General features: G+C 46.6%; 1 protein-coding gene across 1 annotated transcript in view; it reads right to left on the reverse strand.

Moving 5' to 3' along the window:
• The window catches only part of CTSW (cathepsin W), a 33253-nt gene extending 24662 nt beyond the window's left edge, over positions 1 to 8591 (reverse strand). The window contains exons 1-3 of the mRNA XM_067472409.1: positions 8466 to 8591; positions 4687 to 4753; positions 107 to 220 (exon numbers count right to left, since the gene is read on the reverse strand). Coding sequence (XP_067328510.1) covers positions 107 to 220; positions 4687 to 4753; positions 8466 to 8564 — 280 coding nt within the window. The 5' untranslated portion in view covers positions 8565 to 8591. The remainder of the gene's footprint in view (positions 1 to 106; positions 221 to 4686; positions 4754 to 8465) is intronic.
• Positions 8592 to 19263: the final 10672 nt, after the last annotated feature.

A 19263-nucleotide genomic window follows, 5' to 3' on the forward strand; every position in this document is an offset into this window, starting at 1 on the left:
AGATGGGGATTATTGTAATAAGCATTTGCACTTCACAGCCACTTCCTAAAGCACTCCTATAACAACTAGTGAAATCTAACCCCATTTTTTCCAGCCCCGTTTTTACCTGTCAGGTCACTAAAGCGGGTGACGCCGTATTGCGCGGTGCCGAGCTCCGAAGCCTGCAAGGCATGGCTGACTTCTAGGTTATGGATGAAAACCTTGAAGCGGTGCTTTGTCTCTAGGTTGAGAGAAATCGAAAATATAGTCAAATTCCGAAAAAGTATTGTAATATATATATATATATATATGTCATCATGATGGATTTTATGTAGGGAAGGGCTTCTAGATACAAACATCCCCAGATTGGAAATGTTACTGTTTGGACTATGTGCTGTCACACGCTGGGAATACCAGTTGGCTTTTGAACAGGACGTGCTCTTTGTGCCCAGCGGGAAGCCGGGGTGCCTCGAGTGAGAGGCCCTAAGGATTTTCCTATACAGAGTCTTTAGAAGCTTGAAAGGTTTCACAAAGTCCTTTATTATTCCTTAAGTCTTCAACAAACAATCAAATACTTCTCAGATTGAAGTCGATAGGAGCTCTTGGAGGGTCGTCCCCAGGAGGAGGGACCCTGAGACCCCACCAAAGAGGGATCGCTACTTTGGCGAGCTAGAGAAGCCTGATTTCAGCAATTTTATTAAATTCAAAATTCAAAATAAATCTCACCAAAGTTGAAGAAGTGGCACCGAGGTGTTTTTATTCGTGATTCAGCTAAAAAGAATGCAATGTAGCAATCATTCGCCTACAAAGCATGCCAGTAGAGATCAGAGACATTTTTATAGGTGTGAAGGTGTGGTTAAAACTGACTGCCACCAAATGTGAAGGAGGGAAGCCGGGCAACGATCAATATCAGCTTAGGAGCTATTTTATAAAGGGACTATTAATTACAGAAGGCTTTATTCATTTGATAGCGTAGTGTTTACTGTCCCTGGCTTGACTTTACTTCTTATGCAGGCTGTTTGTCTTAAGAGAAACTGTATCAGGCAAGGCTTGAGGAAAACAGTAACAAGTTTATTTTAACAGGAGTATAACATGTTTAACTGTTTCTTCACAAGAGGCACAAATCTTGATTGGTTACATTAGTAAGGTTTCATGAGTAATCTCAAGCACAGACTTCAAGAGGTTTCTATAAGCAGATGTAACTCTTCTGGACAACTGTCCTAATAAAACAAATAAGCTAAAAGGCTTATTTAACAGAATTGGCTCCCAGCCAAACCTTGATTCTTAACTCAGAATCAATAACCCCCTGTAGTTTTATCACTACCGGGTCCTTTTCTGTAACCCCTTTGGTCACCAATTAATTCCCTGAATCTCCACCCAGAGATTCAGTCTTCCCTATAGCACACCGGCTACAGACTCATTCCCTGAATCTCCACCCAGAGACTCAGTCTTCCCAGTAGCTCACTGGCTTACTGACTGCCACTTTCAAAAAGCTGCACCGTGAAGAGACAGTTGGCTCCACCCCCGTTGCTATGGCAACTCAGCTAACGCCAAGCCACCATCTCCAACAAAACATAATCCCCTATACTTACCATCCATAAACTACTGTTTAAATTACACATAACCAAAGGAATAAAATTTACACATTGTCACAATAGGGTTTACAGGTTTAGAAGTTTCAAAATTCCCGCCCTCCGCCCGGCTCGCAGGTGATTGGTTGACACGATAACAGCTGGGAGGAGGCTTGGTAGCCCGCCCTGCATCAGGGCCAATCACAGAGCTTCTCCACTGCGCAGGAACCAATGAGAGAGCTCCTACTGCTTCAGCGCCTTAGCGAATCAGGAGAAGGGAGGCGGGATGAGGATGAAACAATGGGCTGGTGAATGGATTAATGGGTTTTATGCCCAGGGGACCCTGAGTCCGAGAAATCCGGACTGCAAAGGTTGCCAGTCTATTGTCTTTTGATGGGTCTCGTTGATTGCTTTATCCGAGTCTTCTTGTCGCCATCAGATATGACACAATGAAAGGCTGGGGTGAATGTTTGTTGTGTCAAGTTTTGAAAGAAAAACAGTTTCGGGGGGGAAACCTTATGCGGATCTTCCTGCCCCCCAGTGTGGTGTGAGCAATGGGATCACACTGGGGGGCAGGAAGATCCTTTGTTCAGTGGCCCAACTCCGAAACTGAACAGAAGACCCTCAGATTATGTTTCCATGCACGAAGATCATGATAAGGGTTCTTATTGTGATTGCGGGCAGCTTCCTGGATGAGTTTCCCCAAGAGGGAGGGGAAGGGGCGATGGGTTGGGTGCCAGGGCAAAAATAAGGAAAAATACACGGGGAAATATAGGAATCCAAAGAAATTCATATCAAGCATCCCCTCCCACCCCCCACCCCCCAGAGAAATTGATCAAAATAATAATTTTAATAAAACATGTGTCCATAGTTCATACTGGGGAAGTTCGGACGTGAAAATAAGTTCATTAGAGCCAAAAATGATGTGTAGGAAGTCCAATAGTCATAAAAGGAGCTGGGTGGTTTCCATTGAGCGAAGGAAGGGATTCTTGCAGCGCCAAGATCAAGCTGGTCCTTAGTCCATGGGAAACTATAACTCCCTCCAAGGACTGGGGCCTTCCCTGAAAGCCTCATGGGGTCCTTGTTGTTGTTAGTGTCTTTGGAAAATTGACCAAGACTTAACCCCTTTGTGCAGTCTGGTACCCTTGCCCTTTGCAGAACTATAAGTTACCATCCCTTATTGGGGGGGAGGGGGGCATGCTCGACTTCAAGATCTTCAACAAGTCAATGCTTCAAGGCTTTGAATCAACTGGTGGCTTTCTTAATCTTGTCCACAAGGGACAGGCAACTATCTTCATGAACTGTTTCTTGTCTTTAAGAGGAAAACCCTTTTTAACTCCATCCTTGGGCAATCCACTTTCTAAACTTTGCTGGTGTGGGCTCTACTCCCGGCTCCAAACTGCTTCTTGGGTCCCGTGTAGACCTACCAGTCAAGGCTTTGTAGATTCTCCAGCTGGAGTCCTTTGGAACTGTTTCCCCCCGGATGCTGTGAGAAATGAAATTTCTCTACCAGTGGAGCTAATCCACCTCATCTAGCTAAGCTTTCCAGTGCAAGACTGACCTAAAATGGCTCCCTCTCCTCCCAGAGCCCTGGGGAAAGGGGCGGAACCAAAACTTAACAATGATTGATGGGTCATTGGCCCTATAAGTGCAAACCAAGGGAAGCCACCTTATTGCAAAATGCATGGGACTTTGGAATGTATGCAAACACTCAATAGAAAGAAGTAAGTTGGAGCTCCTGGTACAGCCGTACCAGCACAGACTACAATGTCCAAAATCCCTGGGATGGTGGTGAGAGCAGGTGGAATCCTATATCACCATCCATGTATGTAACTTTACGGACTTTTGCAGAGATTAGTGTGACTCTGTGGTCATCAGGATGGCAAAGGTATGCATTTGCATGTTGCTATGTTTTGTTTAAGTAAGGTTGGAATCCGGAGAGCGAGGTGAGCTCCTGCTGTTAGCCCCAGCTTCTGCCAACCTAGCAGTTCGAAAACATCCAAATGTGAGTATATCAATAAGGACCACTCTGGCGGGAAGGTAATGGCGCTCCCTGCAGTCATGCTGGCCACATGACCTTGGAGGTGCCTATGGACAAAGCTGGCTCTTTGGCTTATTTATTTTTTTATTTCCTATATTTATACCCCGCCCTTCTCAACCCCGAGGGGGGATTGTGGACGGCCTCACAAACACCATATGGTGTCGTCATAATAAAGCAATCAACAATACATTAAAATATTAAAAATATTAAAACAATAATTAAAACAATTGATTAACACACGGCTATTAAAATCAGAGTCTAAAATCCAGTCTGTTAAAATCTTATTTTACTAATTGAACACTTGGTCCCGAAGACAGGTCTTAATTTTTCTTCTAAAAGACTGGAGGGAAGTGACCATTCTGATGTCTCTGGGGAGAGTGTTCCACAGGCAGGGAGCCACTGATGAGAAGGCCCTGTCCCTCGTCCCCACCAATTGCATTTGCGATGTCTGTAGGGTCGAGATGATCTTAAGTTTTGTAACTGTGAGAGCTGTTCAGCAGTGGAACTCTCTGCCCCAGAGTGTGGTAGAGGCTCCTTCTTTGGAAGCTTTTAAACAGAGGCTGTATGGCCATCTGTCGGGGGTGCTTTGAATGTGATATTCCTGCTTCTTGGCAAGGGGTTGGACTGGATGGCCCATGAGGTCTCTTCCAACTCTACGATTCTATTATTCCATCGGCGTTGCCTCTGAAAAATCCTGGGAAGCCCTGGCCCTTGAGTGCTCTAACTGGAGGTCAGCTGTGACCAGCAGTGCTGCAGATTTCAAAGAGCATGAAATGAGAGCGAAAGGGGAAAACGTGCCAAGAGTGAAGCGTATCAAGCCAACCCTGACCGGGAACTCCTTCCACCTGGAAATTGATGTCCTCACCGTGGAAGAATAGGGCTCCAGAGTCATGTATTCACCTCCAAGACCCTATGCTTGGTAGGTCATCATGCTTGGACAATGAGTAAGTGTCATCACCATGTGGGTCAAGAATAGGGTTCCACAGTCATGTATCCACCTCCAAGACCCTACGCTTGGTAGGCCATCATGCTCGGAGAATGAGTAAGTAAGGCCAACTTTCATATTCCCCAAACAGGATGACGAATGGAGCTTACCTTCTTGACTCTGGTAGGTTTTGTTGAACTGCCTCATAAAATCCTGAAACATCTGGGCCATTTGAGTCTGCAGGAAAGACATCAAGGTGAAGAGAATGGTAAGTCTCCCAGCCTGGATATTATTCCATAGATAGATAAACCCCACTTACCTACTTTGCAACAAACCTCACAACTTCTGAGGATGCCTGCCATAGATGTGGGCAAAACGTCAGGAGAGAATGCTTCTGGAACATTTTTATTTATCGTGTCAACCAGACCATTGTATTACATTTCTAACCGAACAAAACAAACAAACAGATAAAAACACACAAAGTTTGCAAACTTGGTAGTTGGTTAAATGTCCATTGACCAGTATCTGGCCACTTGGAGTGCCTCTGGTGTTGCCGCAAGAAGGTCCTCCATTGTGCATGTAGGTTGCATTGCAACAGGTGGTCTGTGGTTTGCTCTTCTCCACACTCACATGTCGTGGATTCCACTTTGTGGCCCCATTTCTTAAGGTTGGCTCTGCATCTCGTGGTGCCAGAGCGCAGTCTGTTCAGCGCCTTCCAAGTCGCCCAGTCTTCTGTATGCCCGGGGGGAGTCTCTCATCTGGTATCACTCACGGATTGAGGTGCTGGATTTGAGCCTGCCACTTTTGGACTCTTGCTTGTTGAGGTGTTCCAGTGAGTGTCTCTGTAGATCTAAGAAAATTATTTCTTGATTTGAGTCGTTGACGTGCTGGCTGATACCCAAACGGGATGAGCTGGAGATGTCACTGCCTTGGTCCTTTCACTATTGGCTGCTACTTCCCGGCGGATGTCAGGTGGTGCAATACCGGCTAAGCAGTGGTGTAGGGCGAAGACAACCCGTGATAATGCGGCATGTCTCATTAAGATCCACATCCACTGTTTTAGTGTGGTGAGATGTGTTCCACACTGGGCATGCATACTCAGCAGCAGAGTAGCATAGCGCAAGGGCAGATGTCTTCACTGTGTCTGGTTGTGATCCCCAGGTTGTGCAAGTCAGCTTTCATATGATATTGTTTCTAGCGCCCACTTTTTGCTTGATGTTCAGGCAGTGCTTCTTGTAGGTCAGAGCATGGTCCAGAGTGACTCCCAGGTATTTGGGTGCGCTGCAATGCTCCAGTGGGATTCCTTCCCAGTTCATCCTCAGAGCTCGGGATGCTTGTCTGTTCTTAAGGTGAAAGGCGCATGTCTGTGTTTTAGATGGGTTAGGGATCAGCTGGTTTTCCCTGTAATAGGCAGTAAGAGCACCTAAAGCTTCAGAGAGCTTCTGTTCTCCCATCTCAAAGCTCCCTGCTTGAGCGGTGATGGCACGATCGTCAGCATAGATGAAACTCTCTGTCCCTTCTGGCAGTGGCTGGTCATTTGTGTAGATGTTGAACATGGATGGAGCAAGCACGCTCCCCTGAGGCAGGCCGTTCTTCTGTTTCCGCCCTCTGCTTCTCTGGCCCTGGAACTCAACAAAAAAGTTCCTGTTTTGTAGCAGGTTTCCTATGAGGCGGGTGAGGTGGTCGTCCTTTGTGGTATTATAACATGAATGCTTGATGGCAACTTTGCAACAGCAAGGTGACGGGTCCACCTGTTGCATTTCTGCCTGACGATCCCAGCATAGAATCCTAGAGTTGGAAGAGACCTCATGGGCCATCCAGTCCCAGGGGTGGCTCAACCATTACGCAAAGTAAGCACTCGCAGTATAGTTGATTTTGCCCAGGGGCGCTCTTGAGGCCCTCTTGAGGGAAAATAGACCTTGACATATGCGAGTTGTAGTTACTGGGATGTATAGTTCACCTACAATCAAAGCGCATTCTGAACTCCACCAATGATGGAACTGAACCAAATATGGCATACAGAACTTCCACGACGAACAGAAAATATATATCAATGATTGGTTGGGGGGGGGGGGGGGGTGCACGCCAAAATACTGTTTGCTTACCATTGAAAATTACCTCTGTCCAACCCCATTCTGCCAAGAAGCAGGAAAATAGCATTCAAAACACCCCCGACAGATTGCCAACCAGCCTCTGTTTAAAAGCCTCCAAAGAAGGAACCTCCACCACACTGCGGGGCAGAGAGTCCCACTGCTGAACAGGTCTTACAATCAGGAAGTTCTTCCTAATGTTCAAGTGGAATCTCCTTCCTTGTAGTTTGAAGCCATTTCTCCATGTCCTAGTCTTCAGGGCAGCAGAAAACAAGCTTGCTCCCTCTTCCCTATGACTTCCTCTCACGTATTTATACATGGCTATCATATCTCCTCTCAGCCTTCTCTTCTTCTGGCTAAACATGCCCAGCTCTTTAGGCCGCTCCTCATAGACAGAGGCGGCCCTAGGTAATTTTCAACGGTAAGCAAACAGTATTTTGGCATCCCCCAACCAACCATTGAAATATATTTTCTGTTCGTCGTGGGAGTTCTGTGTGCCATATTTGGTTCAATTCCATCATTGGTGGAGTTCAGAATGTTCTTTGATTGTAGGTGAACTATACATCCCAGCAACTACATTTGCCGCACTTGCTCCCTTGCCTGGCCCGCTTTGGGTCTGGAGGCGTGCCTGAAGACCCCGGCGTGTGCACCAAAAGTCACCTCTTCTCCTGACTTTCTCTTCAGCCATTGGGACCAAGAGAGAGAGAGAGAGAGAGAGAGAGGTGGAGATGCCCACCTTTCCTGAAGGTAGGCGCAAAAACAAAGGACTGGGAGCGGAGGTGGGAGATACCTCCAGCCGGAGGGGCTCTCTCTCTCTCTCTCTCTCTCTTGGTCCCAGTGGCTGAAGAGAAAGTCAAGAGAAGAGGCGACTTTTGGTGCGCACGCTGGGGTCTTCAGACACGCCTCCGGACCCAAAGTGGGCCAGGCGCAGCGGCTCTGCCCCTTGCCCCCCCCCCCCCCCCCGCGGATTGGGGAGAGGAGAGGGAGGCGGGTGGAGCACTGGGGGATCGGGAAAGGGAGCCGGTCATGGGGAAGGGATCGAACGCGGAGAACGATTGAGCGCCAGCTCTGCTCGCACACCCGGTGGCCGGGGTGGAGCAGGAACGAGAGGGGCTAGGAGAGGCCCCTTTGGGAAGAGGATCGCCTGGCAGCGAGGCAAGAAAGCCGAGGCTCCCCCCAGACTGCTAGGGCTGTTGTGAGCTGAGGGGACGCACCTCAAGTGGTGGTTAAGGCGCATTTACAGAGGCGCCTCTGCGCCCCTGGCAAAAAAAGTGTTCTGCGACTGCTTACTTCGCATAATGGACGAGCCACCCCTGCTCATAGGGCTTGTTCTCCAGACCCTGGGTAGAATGACTTTCACATATTTATACATGGCTATCATGTCTCCTCGCAGCCTTCTCTTCTTCTAGCTAAACATGCTCAGCTCTTTAAGCCGCTCCTCATAGGGCTTGTTCTCCAGACCCTTGATCATTTGAGTGGCCCTCCTCTGGACAAATTCCAGCTTGTCAAGATCTCGCTTCAATTGTGGTGCCCAGAATTGGACACAATATTCCAGGTGTGGTCTAACCAAGGCAGAATAGAGCATGGGGAGCATGACTTCCCTGGAATCTAGACACTATAGAGGCCAAAATCTCGTTGGCGTTTTTGTTTTTTGCCGCCACATCACATTGTTGGCTCATGTTTAACTTGTTGTTGAGTATGAAGAAGGCGGAAGGAGGCTTTTTGAAAGTGAGCCAAGACAAAATAATAATAAATAATTAATAATAATAATAGTAAAAATAATTAATAATAATAATAATAATTAATAATAATAATAAATCCCTTCTCCCAATCTTTGCCACCCTTGCCCATTTCCTTACCATGCTTAAGTCTGGCGCCAGGGCGGCCTGAGCCTGAGTGGCCGAGATCCATGCCCCCGAAAGCATTGAGCAAAGGGACAACGCAGCCGCCCACATCATAGATGCAACCTGCTCAGCCGTGGTTAGGAGTGAAAGTCGTCAGATTGGCGAGGAGCGAGAGAGAAGTAGTTGAGGCGGGCTTGGTATCCGGGTGAAGGGGAAACCACTGAGGCAGGGAAAGTGGGGAGGGTGCCTTTGGGGAGGCTGAACCACACATTGAGAGTGCAAAGAGCTGTGGTTCTACCTCTGAGCATGTGCGGATTCAAATAACGTAATATAATATAATATATTGTATATACATATCTATATAAATAAAAATGATATGTTTGTTTGTGGGATTGACAGAACTCAAAAACCACTGGATGAATTGACATCAAATTTGGACACAAGACACCTAACAACCCAATGTATGTCTTCACTCAAGAAAATTGGGAGTTGTAGTTGCTGGGATTTATAGTTCACCTACAATCCAAAACATTCTGAACTCCACCAATGATGGAATTGAACTAAACTGTAGCACGTAAGACCAACAGAACACACTAGAAGGGTTTGGTGGGCATTGACCTTGAGTTTGGGAGTTGTAGTTTACCTACATCCAGAGAGCACTGTGGATTCAAACAATGATGGATCTGGACCAAACTTGGCATGAATATTTCATACGCCCAAATATGAACACAGATGGAATTTGGGGGAAAATAGACCTTGACATTTGGGAGTGGTAGATGCTGGGATTTATAGTTCACCTACAATCAAAGTACATCTACATTCAGAGATCAGTGTGGACTCAAAACAATGATGGATCTGGACCAAACCTCTACACAAATACTCAATATGACCAAATGTGAACACTGGTGGAGTTTGGGGAAAATAGAATATTGACATTAGAAAGTTGTAGTTGCTGGGATTTGTAGTTCAACTACAATCACAGAGTATTCTGAACCCCACCAACAATGGAATTGAACCAAACTTGGCACACAGTTCTCCCATGACCAACAGAAAATACTGGAAGGGTTTGTGGTGGGCAGTGTCCTTTGGTTTTGGAGTTGTAGTTCACCTACATCCAGAGAGCACTGTGGACTCAAACAATGATGGATCTTTACCAAACTCTACACTGATTTTATGAGGCCATAAAGAAGTCTCCAGCAAAGCATTCCAGCGGGGAAGCATGTGGGGAATGAGGAAGTGCTTCATCAGCGTCACAGATGGACGATAAAAGCGACAGCTCCCCTAGTGGCCAGAAAAAATTAAATAGCCTCTGTCTATGTCTGTAAATGTTTGTATGTCAAAAATAGGCATTGGATGTTTGCCATATATGGTACTCTGTAATCCACCCCGAGTGAGAAGGGCGGAATTTAAAAGCTGGTAAATAAATAAATAAATGAATAAATACACCAATACTCAATACTCCCAAATGTGAACACTGGTGGAGTTTGTGGAAAATAGAATCTGCGCATTTGGGAGTTTGTAGTTGGTGGGATTTATAGTTCACCTACAAGCAAAGAGCATTCTGAACCTCACCGACAATAGAATTGGACCAAACTTGGCACACAGTTCTCCCATGACCAACAGAAAATACTGGAAGGGTTTGGTGGGGCAGTGTCCTTTGGTTTTGGAGTTGTAGTTCACCTACATCCAGAAAGCACTGTGGGCTCACAATGATGGATCTGGACCAAACTCTACACAAATACTCAATATGCCCAAATGTGAACACTAGTGGAGTTTGGGGGAAAATAGAATCTTGACATTTGGGAATTGTAGTTGCTGGGATTTATAGTTCACGTACAGTCAAAGAGCATTATGAACCCCACGAACAACAGAATCGGGCCAAACTTCCCACACAGAACCCCCTTGACCAGTTAGAAAATACTGGAAGGGGTTTGGTGGGCATTGTCCTTTGGTTTTGGAGTTGTAGTTCACCTACATCCAGAGAGCACTGTGGACTTGAACAATGATGGATCTGGACCAAACTCTACACGAATACTCAATATGCCCAAATGTGAACACTGGTGGAGTTTGGGGGAAAGTATAGTCTTGACATTTTGGAGTTGTAGTTGCTGGGATTTGTAGTTCACCTACAATCACAGAACATTCTGAACCCCACCAACTATGGAATTGAGCCAAACCTCCCACACAGAACCCTCATGGACCACCAGAGTGGGCCACAGCAATGCATGGCAGGGGACGGCTAATAATATTTATAATATTATAAATCTCTGTGTTGTATCGGCAAATAATGCATGCAGATCCCAGTAGGGTGGCCTTTTGCAGCTAGCAGGTGGTAATTTTGTCAGCGCTGATTGTTTTTTAAGTGCAGGCCAAGGTCTTGAGGCACTGCACCCAGTGTGCCGATCACCACTGGGACCACCTTGACTGGCTTGTGCCACAATCTTTGCAGTTTGATCTTTAAATCCTCATATTATTATTATTATTTATTATTATTATTATTATTTAATAATTATTAATAATAATATTGCAAATAAACACTGCCTCCTTTCATGGGGGAATCGAAGCCACTTTTGTTGCCTCGCCTGCCTTCCCGCAAAACATAAGACTCTTGTCTCTTTGCTATTAATAGACTCCGCAGGTTGGTCGGGATGGGACGGATAAGGCAGGGAAGTCGGGGGCCACCGAGGTGGAGGGGAGAGGGTCAGGAATGTGCTCCGAGATTAGCTCTTCACAAACACCATGCTTTGCACCTGCGCCCAAGGTCTTTGCATCAAAGGGAAGTTGGAGTTGCAAGGGAGATGGAGAGGCACCGGTCGGTCCTTTCGAAGCCACGTCTGGGGCCTCCCTTTGAAGTCCAATCCAAGCCCCTTCTTGGAAGGGCCGGCTTTCATTAGGTTCGAAACCAACAACCACCCTTTTCTTTTCTCTGGCCTTTTGTTTATTGTGTTGATCGAAACGTCACATTGGAAGAGACCCCCCAAGGGCCATCCAGTCCAACCCAATTCTGCCATAAAGCGACACCATCCAAACCCTCCTGATAGATTCCAGCTTGTCAATATCTCTCTTCATCTTTGAGCCTTCTTGGAGAACGGGAGAAGTTCCAGCAGATTGGAGGAGGGCCAATGTGATCCCAATCTTCAAGAAGGGGAAAAAGGACGACCCAAACAATGACCAATGTCCGGTCAGCCTCACGCCGAGACCAGGCAAGAGTCTGGAAAAGATTGTTAAGGAAGTGGTCTACAAACACTTAGAAACAAATGCGGTCATCGCTAATAGTCAACATGGATTTATCAAAAACAAGTCATGCCAGACAGGGGCGGCTCAACCATTACGCAAAGTAAGCATTCGCAGTATAGTTGATGTTGCCCAGGGGTGCTCTTGAGGCCCTCTTGGGGGAAAATAGACCTTGACATATGTGAGTTGTCGTTACTGGGATGTATAGTTCACCTTGGGGTCCCGCAAGGCTCTATTCTTTCTCCCATGCTTTTTAACATCTACATGAAACCGCTGGGAGAGGTCATCCAGAGTTTTGGAGTTGGGTGCCATCTCTATGCAGATGACACACAACCCTACTACTCTTTTCCACCAAACTCCAAGGAAGCCCCAGACAGCTGTGGCTGTCTGGATGAGGGAGAACAAGCTGAAGATCAATCCCGACAAGACAGAGGTCCTTCTGGTCAATCGTAAACCGGATCGGGGTATAGGGTGGCAACCTGTGTTGGACGGGGTTACACTCCCCCTGAAGCCACAGGTCCGCAGTTTGGGAGTCCTCTTGGATTCATCTCTCACGCTTGAGGCTCAGGCGTCGGTGGTGGCCAAGAGGGCTTTTGCACAATTGAGACTCGTGCCCCAACTGCGACCGTACCTCATGAAGGCTGATCTGGCCAGGGTGGTCCATGCCTTGGTCACCTCTAGATTGGACTACTGTAATGCGCTCTACGTGGGACTGCCCTTGAAAACGGCTCGGAAATTCCAACTGGTCCAACGGGCGGTGGCCAGGATGTTAACTGGTGTTCCTTACAGAGAGAGGTCAACCCTCCTGTTTCAGGAGCTCCACTGGCTGCCGTTTATTTTCCGGTCCCAATTCAAGGTGCAAGTGCTCACCTACAAAGCCCTAAACGGTTTGGGACCCGCCTACCTGCGTGACTGCATCTCCGTTTATGAACCCACATGATCCCTCTGATCATCTGGAGAGGCCCTGCTCACGATCCCACCTGCGTCACAAGTGCGTTTGGTGGGAACGAGGGACAGGGCCTTCTCTGTGGTGGCCCCCCGACTCTGGAACTCTCTCCCCAAGGACATCAGACAAGCCGCAACTTTGGCAGTCTTTAGGAAGAGCTTGAAGACCTGGCTGTTCCAGTGTGCCTTCCCAGAGTAGGGAAACTCCTAGCATCACATCCCAAACGCACTTTATTAGAGATTTAAGATTGTTATTTATTTATTTATTTACTTTGCTTCTATACCGCTGTATCCCAAGCCCGAAGGCGACTCACGGCGGTTCACAAACAGTAAAAACAGTAGAAACAGCAGTGGTTCCATACAACATATAACAATTGACTTAACACATTATCCATAAATTGCCAATAAGCAATTACAATGCACAATTATGACAAAAAACAACCGTACCCAATCTTCTCATCATCCAAGCGTCGTCCAGGTTCGTCGTCCATTGTTCCATTCCTATGTTCCATTACCAGATTGCACTAAATTACTCAAACGCCTGCACAAACATCCAGGTCTTCCAGGTCTTTAAGATTGTCTGCACATTGCACCTACCCTAAAATCCTTACATTTCACCGGTCATGTCCAGCACTTTCAATTTTAGTCATTACAATAGGCCCGGCCCTAGTTTTAAATGTGCCATGATGTATTGTTTTGATGTTTTTATTGTTACTGCTTTAATGTTTATTGATTTGCTTTATGAGTTTTATTGTATTTGTTATGCTGTTGTTTTATTGAGGGTCTTGGCCTTTGTAAGCCGCACCGAGTCCTTCGGGAGATGTTAGCGGGGTACAAATAAAGATAATAATAATAATAATAATAATAATAATACAATCAAAGAACATTCTGAACTCCAGTAATGATGGAATTGAACCAAATATGGCACACCGAACTCCCACGACGAACAGAAAATATATATCAGTGATTGGTTTGGGGGGAGCACCAAAATACTGTTTGCTTACCATTGAAAATTACCTAGGGCCGCCTCTGATGCCAGACTAATCTGATCTCTTTATTCGATCAAGTTACAAGCTGGGTAGATGCGGGGAATGCCATGGATGGAGCGTACCTGGATTTCTGTAAGGCCTTCGACAAGGTCCCCCATGACCTTCTGGCAAGGAAACTAGTCCAATGTGGGCGAGGCAAAACTACGGTGAGGTGGATCTGGAATTGGTTAAATGGACGAACCCAGAGAGTGCTCACTAATGCTTCCTCTTCATCCTGGAAAGAAGTGACAAGTGGAGTGCCGCAGGGTTCCGTCCTGGGCCCGGTCCTGCTCAAGATCTTTATTCATGACTTTAGACAAAGCGTTAGAAGGCAGGATCATCAAGTTTGCAGACGCCACCAAATAGGGAGGGATAGCCAATACTCCAGAGGACAGGAGAAGGATTCAAAATGATCTTGACAGATTAGAGAGATGAATGGCCAAAACTAACAAAATGAAGTTCAACAGGGACAAATGCAAGATACTCCACTTTGGCAGAAAAAACGAAATGCAAAGATACAGAATGGGGGACGATGCCTGGCTCGAGAACAGTACGTGTGAAAAAGATCTTGGAGTCCTCGTGGACAAAAAGTTAAACATGAGCCAACAGTGTGATGAGGCAGGAAAAAAGCCAATGGGATTTTGGCCTCTATAGTGTCTAGATCCAGGGAAGTCATGCTCCCCGTGCTCTGTTCCGCTGTGGTTAGACCACACCTGGAATATTGTGTCCAATTCTGGGCACCACAATTCAAGAGAGATATTGACAAGCTGGAATGTGTCCAGAGGAGGGCGACTAAAACGATCAAGGATCTGGAGAACAAGCCCTATGAGGAGCGGCTTAAGGAGCTGGGCATGTTTAGCCTGAAGAAGAGAAGGCTGAGAGGAGATATGATAGCCATGTATAAATATGTGAGAGGAAGCCACAGGGAGGAGGGAGCAAGCTTGTTTTCTGCTTCCTTGGAGACTAGGACGCGGAACAATGGCTTCAAACTACAAGAAAGGAGATTCCATCTGAACATGAGGAAGAACTTCTTGACTGTGAGAGCCGTTCAGCAATGGAACTCTCTGCCCCAGAGTGTGGTGGAGGCTCATTCTTCGGAGGCTTTTAAGCAGAGGCTGGATGGCAATATTGCATTTGAATGCAATATTCCTGCTTCTTGGCAGAATGGGGTTGGACTGGATGGCCCATGAGGTCTCTTCCAACTCTAGGATTCTATGATTCTATGAATTGTGCTGCCCAGAATTATACGCAATATTCCAGATGAGGTGTAACCAAGGCAGAATAGAGCATGGGTAGAATGACTTTCACATATTTATACATGGCTATCATGTCTCCTCGCAGCCTTCTCTTCTTCTGGCTAAACATGCTCAGCTCTTTAAGCCGCTCCTCATAGGGCTTGTTCTCCAGACCCTTGATCATTTGAGTCGCCCTCCTCTGGACACATTCCAGCTTGTCCATATCTCTCTTGAATTGTGGTGCCCAGAATTGGACACAATATTCCAGATGTGGTCTAACCAAAGCGGAATAGAGCATGGGGAGCATGACTTCCCGGGATCTAGACTCTATAGAGGCCAAAATCCTGTTTTGTTTTTTTGCTGCCACATCACATTGTTGGCTCATGTTTAACTTGTTGTCCACGAGGACTCCAAAATCTTTGAGTATGAAGAAGGCCAGGAGGATGCTTTTGATCATTTCAGTCGCTCTCATACAATATATATAACAAAATTCCTGCTATTTGAATCCAATCCTCCATGGTGTCTAAAAAAGCCACAGGAAACAAACCTGCGCACTCCTCAATGTCACCGCCTTTCCGATATTTCAACACGGATACAACGTTTGGAGATATTTTTACTCCTGCTTTCGCAGAAAAGGCCTCCCTGATCTAAATGGAGCGGGCGGATATCTCGCTGGCCCTGTCCTCCAAAAGAGTCCAAATATTTAGGCAGCTCGGCTGAATCCGCATCAACAAACCACTCCCGAAAGAAAGGAGGAATCCTATTGTTGAAGTACAACTCCATCCCTGGCACACACAAACACACAGCGTTGGCTGGGGAGATAAACATGGCAGAGAAATAACAATATTGTATTGTTGAAGGCTTTCATGGCTGGAATCACTAGGTTCTTGTAGGTTTTTTCGGGCTATATGGCCATGTTCTAGAGGCATTTCTCCTGATGTTTCGCCTGCATCTATGGCAAGCATCCTCAGAGGTTGTGAGGTCTGTTGGAAATAGGAAAATGGGTTTATTTATCTGTGGAATGACTGGGGTGGGGCAAAGAGCTCTCTGCTGAAGCTAGGTGTGAATGTTTCATTAGCATTTGAAGGCCTGGCTGAGCCTGGGAAAATGTTCTGTTGAGAGGTGTTAAGATGTGCCTGGTTGTTTCCTCTCTGCTGTTTTGCTGTTGTAATTTTAGAGTTTTTTTACATACTGGTAGCCAGTACAAATGAACAAAATCTGGCTACTAGTATTAAAAAACTCTAAAATTACAACAGCAAAACAGCAGAGAGGAAACAACCAGGCACATCTTAACACCTCTCAACAGAACATTTTCCCAGGCTCAGCCAGGCCTTCAAATGCTAATGAAGGTGGTCAGCTGAAGCATTCACACCTAGCTCCAGCAGAGAAGAGCTCTTTGCCCCACCCCAGTCATTCCACAGATATATAAACCCATTGTCCTACTTCCAACAGACCTCACTACCTCTGAGAATGCTTGCCATAGATGCAGGCGAAACGTCAGGAGAGAATGTCTCTAGGCCATGGCCATATAGCCCGAAAAAACCTACAAGAACCCAATAACAATATTGCTTCTTTTCCAAACGATGACTAGGTCTTCTTCCCTTTATTTATTTATCGTGTCAGGAGCAAACCAAACAGCTGTATTGGATTTTTAACAAACAAACAAACAAATCACAAAGTTTGCAAGCTTGGTATTTGATTAAATGGCCTTTGACCAGTATCTGCCCACTTGGAGTGCTTCTGGTGTTGCCGCAAAAAGGTTCTCCATTGTGCACAGGGGCGGCGCAACCATTACGCAAAGTAAGCATTTGCGGAATATTTGATTTTGCCAAGGGGTGCTTTTGGGGGAAAATAGACCTTGACATATGCGAGTTGTAGTTACGGGGGGGGGGGGGGGGGGAATACTGTTTGCTTACCACTGAAAATTACCTCTGGTTGCAGAAATTTCTCCTTATTTGGAGACCTTGAAACAAGAGTATCTTTCGGGAGTGCCAGAGTGGTGCCTTCATGCCTAGCAGAACAGGGTTGGACTAGATGGCCCTTAGGGATCCCTTCCAACTCTAAGATCCGATGGCTATCTGTCTGCACACTGTCATGCTCATTGCAAATGGTGGAGTCGCATCCTTTGGCAGGTGCAGGGCCCTCCCCATGGCCGCCCCACATTCCCTCCTCCTCCGCCTGCTTGCTGCTGACCTTGGGGGTGTCTGGCAGGCTTGGCGGAGACGTGCTTGGAAGCCGCTCAAGAGGCCGCCGGTCCCGCCTTGGCCGAGACAAACAACAACAAGGGTGGCACGGTCCTTCATTAAGCTCTCCTAAGAGTCTTGTTGATATCCTGCAAAGCACAACAATAACAACCAGGTCCCAGGATGAGACTGGGCGGAAAGAGGCAGCGAAGGCAAGAGGAAGGAACACATCCAACAAAGGAAAATCATAGAATCAAAGGGTTGGAAGAGACCTCATGGGCCATCCAGTCCAACCCCATTCTGCCAAGAAGCAGGAATATTGCATTCAAATCACCCCTGACAGATGGCCATCCAGCCTCTGCTTAAAAGCTTCCAAAGAAGAAGCCTCCACCACACTCCGGGGCAGAGAGTTCCACTGCTGAACGGCTCTTACAGTCAGGAAGTTCTTCCTCATGTTCAGATGGAATCTCCTTTCTGTCTGGACGGTAATTGTTTGGGTCATCCTTTTTTCCCTTCTTGAAGATTGGGACCACATTGGCCCTCCTCCAATCTGCTGGAACTTCTCCCGTTCTCCAAGAACTCTCAAAGATGATTGCCAATCATAGAATCATAGAATCAAAGAGTTGGAAGAGACCTCATGGGCCATCCAGTCCAACCCCATTCTGCCAAGAAGCAGGAATATCGCATTCAAATCACCCCTGACAGATGGCCATCCAGCCTCTGCTTAAAAGCTTCCAAAGAAGGAGCCTCCACCACACTCTGGGCAGAGAGTTCCACTGCTGAACGGCTCTCGCAGTCAGGAAGTTCTTCCTCATGTTCAGATGGAATCTCCTCTCTTGTAGTTTGAAGCCATTGTTCCGCGTCCTAGTCTCCAAGGAAGCAGAAAACAAGCTTGCTCCCTCCTCCCTGTGGCTTCCTCTCACATATTTATACATGGCTATCATATCTCCTCTCAGCCTTCTCAATGGTTCCGAGATGACTTCCGCTAGTTCCTTCAGTACTCTTGGGTGTAGTTGATCTGGCCCTGAAAGGGGACTTGAACTCATTTAGAGCGGTCAGGTATTCCTGGACGACTTGTTTCCCAATTTGGGGTCGGATGTCCTCTAATCCCTCATCCACTCCATCTTGCTGAGGTTGAAGATGACTTCCTTTTTGTGAGAAGACCGAGGCAAAGATGGCATTAAGTAGTTCTGCCTTTTTCCTAACCCCTGTCAGCATTGCCCCATCTTCTCCTCGAAGAGGCCCTATCGCCTCCTTGTTTTTCCTTTTTCTACTGACATAAGAAAAGAAGCCCTTTTTATTGTTTTTTATGTCCCTGGCGAGCCTGAGCTCGTTTTGTGCTTTAGCCTTGTGGACATTTTCCCTACAGGTGTTGGCTATTTGTTTGAATTCTTCTTTGGTGATTTCTCCCTTTTTCCACTTCTTGTGGAAAAAGGGAGAAATAAATACACAAATGACATCATGTCGCTGTATGATGTTGAATTCTGGGATGCACTGCTGGGATGCACTGACTCCCAATTTGGGGAGCACTGATACCCAATCATGGGGGCGTCAGGTGTTGGATATGGGGAAGGAAGGGGTTTAAAATGGAAGCTTCTCCTTGGGCCTTGAAGTGCTTGAAGGAGATTGAAAAAGTGTGCAAAACACCCAATGAGTGCATCACTAACAACAACAAAACATCAACAATCTCACATATTTATGCATAGCTATCATATCTCCTCTCAGCCTTCTCTTCTTCAGGCTAAACATGCCCAGCTCCTAAAGCCGCTCCTCATAGGGCTTGTTCTTCAGACCCTTGATCATTTTAGTCGCCCTCCTCTGGACACATTCTAACTATTACAGGGAACACCAGCTGATTCCTAATCCATCTAAAACACAGACATGTGCTTTTCACCTCAAGAACAGACAAGCATCCCGAGCTCTGAGAATGACCTGGGAAGGAATCCCACTGGAGCATTGCAGCACACCCACATACCTGGGAGTCACTCTGGACCGTGCTCTTACCTACAAGAAGCACTGTCTGAACATCAAGCAAAAGGTGGGTGCTAGAAACAATATCATACGAAAGCTGACTGGCACAACCTGGGGATCACAACCAGACACAGTGAAGACATCTGCCCTTGCGCAATGCTACTCTGCTGCTGAGTACGCATGTCTAGTGTGGAATAAATCTCACCACGTTAAAATA

This window comes from Anolis sagrei, chromosome 12 (genome assembly GCF_037176765.1).
Source record: "Anolis sagrei isolate rAnoSag1 chromosome 12, rAnoSag1.mat, whole genome shotgun sequence".
Classification (NCBI taxonomy): domain Eukaryota; kingdom Metazoa; phylum Chordata; class Lepidosauria; order Squamata; family Dactyloidae; genus Anolis; species Anolis sagrei.